The sequence below is a fragment of the Tympanuchus pallidicinctus genome, unplaced genomic scaffold (genome assembly GCF_026119805.1).
Source record: "Tympanuchus pallidicinctus isolate F22 unplaced genomic scaffold, pur_lepc_1.0 scaffold4, whole genome shotgun sequence".
NCBI classification, from domain to species: Eukaryota; Metazoa; Chordata; class Aves; order Galliformes; family Phasianidae; genus Tympanuchus; species Tympanuchus pallidicinctus.
This window is the reverse complement of record NW_026294758.1, coordinates 8,595,457-8,603,489: the sequence shown is the minus strand read 5'-3', so window position 1 is coordinate 8,603,489 and position 8,033 is coordinate 8,595,457. Positions and strand designations below refer to the sequence as shown.

At 41.8% G+C, this 8,033-nt stretch overlaps 1 protein-coding gene across 1 annotated transcript in view; it reads left to right on the top strand.

Annotated features, from left to right (window-relative positions):
• Positions 1-527: 527 nt before the first annotated feature.
• SNX2 (sorting nexin 2) overlaps positions 528-8,033 on the top strand; it is a 33,821-nt gene continuing 26,315 nt past the window's right edge. Inside the window, exon 1 of the mRNA XM_052700599.1 lies at positions 528-670. Coding sequence (XP_052556559.1) covers positions 563-670 — 108 coding nt within the window. The 5' untranslated portion in view covers positions 528-562. The remainder of the gene's footprint in view (positions 671-8,033) is intronic.

The window sequence follows — 8,033 nt, the reverse complement described above, 5'->3', positions numbered from 1 at the left end:
TTGTTACTGAGTGAAAAATAACACCAAAACTGACATCCTTTCTCCTTTTTATTTTATTCTGCTTCCACCCCATACTCCATTGGTGTGATAGATGACCACCTCCAAGTGTTTCAGAGAGCAGATTTGTAGTCTTGCCACACCAGCAATAAAGCTGTGGGTGCGAGTCCCGATGAAGTCAGAAAAGCAGTCAGTCCAGCAGAAAACCACTCAGAACCTAAGCACGACTAACTCACACAGAGCACATGGGATGGAAGTCTCAAAGTCCTGCTGGGGAGGAATAACTATGTGCACCTGTACACGCTGGAGGCCGACCTGCAGGAAGGGATTTCTGAGCAAAAAGACCTGGGGGGTCCTAGCGGGCGACGAGCCAGCACCGCTCCGCTAAAGGCAAGGCGGACGGCCAACAGCGCGCAGCACCATCGCCGCACCTCAGCGCAGGGGTTCCCACATGCACGGCGCCCCGCCGCTCGCTCCCGCCTCGCCGCGCGCGCCCGCTCCCGCATCACGTGCCGAGGGGCGGGGCGGGAGTCACGTGAGCGCAGGCGGCCGGGTCGGAGGGAAGATGGCGGCGGAGCGGGAGCCCCCGCCGATGGGGGAGGTGCGGCCGGCCGAGCTGGAGGAGCTGGAAGACGGCGAGGACCTCTTCACCAGCACTGTGTCCACGCTGGAGGTGAGAGCCCGGCCCCCGCCCGCCCGGTGCCGCCTGTCGCTCCCTACGCGGCCCCGCTGCGGGAGCGGCTCCTTCTCCCGGCCCCGACCTGTCCTCCCGCGGGCGGCCCGGCTCCCGAGACGCCTCTGGTGCCGAAGTAATGATCGTAAGGAAAACGGACGGAGCCGTATCTGCGAGCGTTGTGGCGCCGGAGGCCGCTTCTTCAGCCCCGCAGCTTGGTTGTTCCGTGCCGCTCTGCCCCGCGCTGCTCGCGGCCCGCCCCGAGCGCTGCCGGCCCCGCCGCCGCACCGACGCTCGTTTGGCTCGCGCGACTCCGCGCTCTGCCCGGCCCTGGGGCGGCTGGCGGGTCGAGGGGTGAAACCCGTGAGAGGGTGGGTGCGGGGCACAGCGCAGTGCCAGAGCTGTGTCAGGAGGGAATAAACGGGGAAAAAGCAGCCTGCCAGGAACTACTTCCTCTTTCTGAAAGCAGCCGGTGTGCCCGTTCATTGTGGCAGGTGCTTCTCTTGCTGCGTCGTTGTTGTATTCCCCCCTTGCCAGTGTCTTCTTCCAAACCTTATTGTTGTAGATGGTAAGCCTTTCACAAATAAAAGTGTTGCTGTGCCTCTCCCTGAAGTTTCCTGTCCTTGGCCTTTGCAGTAGTAGGATCAGCGTGTATTTCTTTGTTCTTCTGTGGCTATTGCCTGTCCTTAACAAAAACGGGTCAGAATACAAAGCAATTCTTAGAGTGTTTTAAAGCCTTTAAAGTTGTTTGTGATGCATGATCTGGGCAGTGGCAGAAAAAAGATGTGTGGAATCATGCCATGAAGGAATAATGAGTTGTGTCATTATATCAGCAGACTTCTGTCCATCTGTGTGGGACACTGTGTTACTGGACTCCTTTTCTATCCATTTAGAAAGACTACAGTAAAATATAAGTATCATTTTTAGTGATAAATTACTGCGGCTTAAATTTTACACCACTATAGAATTAATGCCTAAATCACAGTTACAATGAGAAGCCCTCATCTTAATAATTAAATGTAGTTACTGAAAACTTTTCTACCTTGAACCTGGCAAAAAAATACAGTTAGATGGCTTGGCTGACATTTCTGTTTTGCCACTTGACTTTTGTGTGCTGTTTATTCGGAGAAAATTAGCAAAGTAGAAAGGGGAGACGTCTTTGCTTTTTTTGATGTCTGATCAGCTATCAGAATTTGTGGATGATCACTGCTCTTGTGATTTTTATAGCAGATTTGGATGGAAGAGATCATGATTCATGAAGAACAGAAGTTTGAACTTCTCAGTAGCATGATTCTAAGTAATTTAACATAAGCATGTAGAGCACCTTAATCTGAAGAGGAACAGTTATCCCACAGAGTGGGCCTTGTTAAGCTTCTGTCCTGATGTTTTAATCCATAATAAATGTTCTTGGAGTAGCTATTTGAAAATGGTAGTGGAAGTTTGATAAAGTAACAACAAAATGCCATTGCACTTTTCTTTGTGGATCACATACTTATTTGCAGATACTTCAGGTGAACATCACAAGGGATGATGTCTGGTGCCAATTTATATGAAGATGGTGCTGTGTGAAAAGGGGTCTTATTAGGTTTGTATTGGAGCTCTGCATTTGCTTTTGGTATGATAAATTTCTATTCTTGGTTCCTCTGAGCTTTTTTCTTGCTTTTGTTCTCTTTGAAATGCATAGAAAGCATCCTGCTCTTGCTTTATCTACAATTTGTCTGTGCACTGGAAAAGCTGTAAAATTGCTAATAAGTCTTCCAAATAGCTTCCATATTAAAAAGTCTCTTAGAAAACACATGCTGATTCATTCATGTTAGTTATGACTAAATATAAATTTAGTGTGCATTATGAACAGCAAATAGCAAATATTTAAATGCAGTTTATAAGGAAGGCTCACTGACTTGGTTGTCTAATCAAATGGAGGCTTGTTTAATTCGAGCTGGTTTCTCTCTGAAGAGAAAAAAGCTGAGCTTTAGCCTTCTTTGTGCACATATTGGAAGTTCATGTTTTGCATTAAACCCTCTTAATTCTAGAATATAAAATGTTAAGACATCACACTGAGTTGTAACATCTGGAAATTCTGGGGCGTAGCAAGAGAATGTTCTAGGGATTGAAAAGTTGCTGTGTTGAAGTTAATGAGAACGCTTCCCTTCCTGTGAAAACAGGGCTTGAGAACTTTGGGCAGCTGTCTGAGCAGCAGCTTGTGTAAGCTGGTACAGTTCTCACTTCCTGGTCAGATATCCTCAGTGCCCTTAAGCAGTACAGTGATTCTTGAGTTTTCATGGTGCCAACACTATTGTAATGTCTCATGGAATATCTCCCATTAAATTCATGGGCACAGGGTGATCTGTCTTTAGTTGCCACAGTTGCTCTCGTCAATGCAAACAGCCACACTAAATTGGACAGATGATCTGTCTGAGCTGAGACTGTATTTCCTGTGGTAGTCAGTGGTATATGTTATGTGAAGAATGTTACTGATGATTATTTCTGTTTGTGCTTATCTGCAGTACAGTCCCAGCTACTGTTTTTTTGTAGTTGCAGGACCAAGGTGCCCTAGGTAACACTGTAATATTAATAATCCTCCGTGATTTACTTAGTTTCCAAGTTTTCAGCAAAACTCTCTGTTCTGTAAAGCAGGGGCCATATGAACACATACCTAAGCTGCCACCTATTCGTTTTAATTGATGTTTATATTTCACTTTTTTCTATTATTGGACAAATGCATTGAGGCACTTTAAAACAGTGAGTGTGCAGTAGATATGGTAATCTGTCAAGTACTGTCATTTAGGTCAGGGTGTGTATGTAAATCCATTGACAGTTTAACAGTTTATGTCTAAGACCTGCAGTGTGTGCTTTTTTTTTTGTACAGGAGGCAAAATATGAAATACACATGTATCCAGTTATCTTTATTGTTGTGTGTTTAACAGAGACAGTTATGGTTTAAGTTGTAATGACCTCAGTGAAATATCTGACAGTAAAATGTTAAGTCCTTGAACACTGTACTGTGTCTTCACAGAGCAGTAAGTCTGCATTCAGGATTAATTGGTATAATTCTAATGAAAGTATGTCTTGCTCCTAGGTGTTAAATCCCATCTCTGATGGAAGCATCTAATAGTTTATTCTGGTATGACTGTGTGCATCCTCTTTCTTTCCACTATACGCCTCACTCTCCTACCTCTGTCTTTGTTCTGTTTAACCATGCAGTGATTTGTGAGCTTCTGTCCATGCTGTTTCAGTGAAAATGATCCAGGTTGCCAAAAATACTGGAACAGTACGGCAGTCTGCTTTTGTCAACCTGCTATGTTTGGGTCAAAGGAGGCTCGGCAGAGTTCAGGCAGCTCTTTAATTTGATCTGTGGGAGACCCTATGATTGAGAAAATGGATGATGACCAAACATTTAGGCCAACAGAAAATGTGAGAACTTGTTTTTGTGCTTTCCTACACCAGAGCTATAGAGTTACTCATTTATTGACATGCCAATATAACTCACAATGAAAGTGAAGAAATTTGACCTTGTTACTGCCGTTGTAGGTTGGAATGGACCCATAGAAAATCGCAGTGGCTGGACTTCTGGAGATCATCTAGTGTTCAATCCCCCTATTTACTACAGCAGGTTCCCTAGTTAGGTTGTAAGTCTTCTCATCAGGAATCTGTTTGTTAGAGAACAACAAAGCAGAATCTTGAATGTCCTGCATACCCAGTGTCCCGATGTTTTGGCTGTTAGATGCTGCCCCTGTATTTCTTTCTGCTTAGGAGCCAGACAGCAGCTTCACAGGCATATATATTTCAGGAAATAAACAGGTTTGTGAGTCACTGGCATAAGGTAGGTTTAAAGCTTGTGAGCAGCTATGCTGTGTGTGTGTGTCTTGTTAGTGAGTTGTTAGTCTCTCTCTTCAGTTTTCTTTTCTGATACTTAGTTGTTCCCTGCTTGTTGTTCCCTGTATGTACTGGATTCTCTCTCAGCCTTTCTTAGACATTTTAGCTCTATATTGTAGTCATTAAAGGATGAAGTTGAGCTGGAGAATTTGGAATAAGCTCTCTTAACTTCCAGCTGTAGCTTGATATTGCTATTGGTGTGGTTGCTGTTTTGTAATTGGAAAGGCTGAACAGAATAATTAGGTGATTAGGCATTACTGATTCTAGTTCTGACAGATTCAGGGCTAGTGGCTTTCTGTGTCTTTGTAGTTCACTGAGAACAGCTGTCCTGTTGAAGATGACTTTTGAGGATGACTAACAAAATTTCATTGCAAAACTCTGAGAAACAAGATGGTGCTGTATCCAAAGTTAATGTTCAGAGAAGGAATCATCTTTAAGAAGCTTGTATACATTCTGATTTAAGTTCTCTCTCTTTCTAGTTCTTTTTTCTTTTTTTAATATTAAGAAGGTATTTGACCTCATCCATCGTTTATCACATCTGAGAATGACAACTGTTGAAAATTTCCAGAGAGCCATTGAAAGATCAGTCAGCTGGGAAATATCAGCAGAAGGCTGTTTGGAAGGAAAGACACTTTACCTGGAAATCATCTTCAGAGTTAAACTTTAATATTTTCTATTCTTAAAAACAGATCTTGAGATTATGCAGCACATACAAATTTTGTGTTATGTCCATATGGTAAATAATTAATGGCATGTCTTTTTCACTGGAAATCTTTCTGAAAAGAGTAACTTCTAGATACTGTAACTTTTGAACAGTTTTAACAGCTGCATGAATAAGCTTTGTTTCTTGAGCTTTCTGTTGTGCCTTTAGGTTGTCTGAGGGACCTCATTTAGGTTATATTCTCCACCTGTGCTTCATGGACAGTTTTCCCCCACTGCCATCTTTCCATCCGTTTATGTCTGTTCCTACAAAGACTGTTTCCTTCAAAGTTGGAAGGCCTGGGTTATGTCCTCTGGTTATCTTGCTGATATGGGTGCATAAGCGTTTTCATATTATGACATGTGTGGATCAAGTTCAAGAGTTCAAGGTGTATTTTTTTTTTCTCTGCGAGGATTCCTTTTTGTAATTAGGAGCAGATATAATGAAAAATAACAATCAGTAAGTAAAATAGCTATCTCAGATAATACGAGGTAGATTAGGGGGATGCCTTGAAGATCTAAATAATCTTCAGTGATTTTTTTTTTTCCTCCATTCTTTAATCAGCTCAATTAAGGGATAAAGCTGGGTACAACCTGCTGCATGCACCAAGTGTTCAGGGAAGCTTGGCATTTTACAACTGTTTCTCATGGAGATGAGTTAGCAAAAAATTAACTGCACGTGATTCTGCATCTGTGCTGGAGTGGAGTGCCACTTGAAGCTGAACCTCAGATCTGCAAATATATAGTGGGGCTTTACTTGAAGTTGAACATCAGCAAGACTATTTTGAAATGAGTAATCTGTAAGTTTGTTTTTTTTGTGCAGAATAGCTTTTGTTGATATAACTTTGAATTGCTTGATTCTCAGAGGGAAATCAAGCTTTTCCTTGCTCTCCTGTCATAGTTGATGTGCACAGTCCTGAATTTGTGGCTGAAACAGTACACAAGAGATAGGCTGTTTCATCTGGAACGTGTTACTTGGAAGGTCAACACTTAAGTAATTTGAGAACACCCATGCAATGCAAACTATCTGCACTGTCATTTGTAGAATAATGAAGCGTGTCAGGAGGGGAAGTTATTTTTAAATTTCCTAGTTATATCTTGTAATATAACTTAGGATGATGCTTTAAAGTATGGAGAAATATAACTTTATTATCTCGTAGCACTGTATTTCCTGTGGAATTTATTTGGATATGGACATAGTATGAGGTGAGAAGTATATGTGTGTCCAGTGAACTGCTTGCTTGTAAGCTCACCCTCATGTGTTGAGCTCCCCACTGCATCTGCACTGAACTTCCTTGTAGGCTCTAGAGAGTCCAGCAAGCACTTGGAAAATATGCAACAAAAGGAGCAGACAACTTCGGGTTTTTGTGATTGTTTCCTTGTATTTGGGCTTCTCAGGGAGTGGCAGCCTATGACAAAGGAATATAATCTATTGTTTGAATGAAACTGTTTCTCACTGCAGCAGTTGTAGAATTTACATTTAAATGAATCTGGTTTCCTTGTGTTTTCTTTCACCTTCTTCTGACTTCAGTAGGCAAGAGCTTAACACCTTTCCAAGTCAAGAGAGATTTCATATGTCCTGTGAAGAGCAATTCTGTGCTATTTTTGCATTTTTTCTGTCAGGACCTCTGCTGCTTCTTCCTTACTTGCTCTGACCAGAATTTCAGATGTCTGTGATTTGGATTGATTTAGGGGCCAGTCTTATTCTCTGCTGCTTGAAGTAAAGCAACAGTTCTGTATGTCATGCCAGAACATCTACTTTTCTTGAAGAATCAGCTGTGAGGAATACCTCTCCCTTAGTTCTGATGGCTGTGCTACTGTGCAATATGTAATCTGGACAGGTTATTTCAGTGTTTTTATATTGTTTTTCAGGGTTGTTGTTGCTTTTAAGATCTTTTGGCATTTGTTGAAGTGTGACCTGAAACTTTTCATATCTGTTATGAATTGTGATCCTCAGCAACAGTGGCACAGTTTACAGACACCTCTTGTGAAGTGCACATGTTCGTGAGCAGATAAGCTGTTGCTGAAAACTCCTTAAACAGATTTATTTCTTTGATAAAGCTGCAGGAAGTGAGTTTTTCAAGTTTTCTAGTACTGTTGGAATAACTGTGGTTGATACTTAGTGAGTAGGATTTGGTAACTGAAGTGCTGATCTTCAGTTGAAAGTAATCTGTTTTCTGAGTAAGCTGTACATCTGGTACCCCAGCTTCAGTATTGATTCTGTTTTCCTGAGTGTCCTCCTTTTCACAAGGAAAATTCTAGGCTTCAGTGATTAAAAACAAGACAAACAAACAAAAAAGCACGAATGTGCAACTGTGGTAGGCACAGCTTACATGTTAGTACAGTGTTATCCTCTGCACCAATAATCCCCTAATTCAATCTGTTGTAAAGATACAAAAACTGCTTATGTCTATAGGCAAGGTTCTGTTCTTTTAGTGCCTTCAAGTTCTTTTAAAAATATCTGAAAAATTTCTATAGGGAACTTGAAGGTATGGTTATTAGTTTTTCTGCATACACATCCAAATCTAAAAAATATAAGCCTTATATTGTAAGCCTGTAAAGGAGCTCAGTAATCAAATTACATTCAGCAGTACTAATAATTTTATTCTTGATGCTTCTGTAGCAGCTTTTGTTTCATGTTATTTAAGTTTGAGGAAATGAATAACTTTTTTCTCCCTCAACAGAGGAATGGAGAGCTGTTGACTAGCTCATATCCTTTGTCCATTGTTATTACAATAGGAGTAGGAAATGGAAATAGCTGACATGGTTTCCCTTCTGTACATCTTCC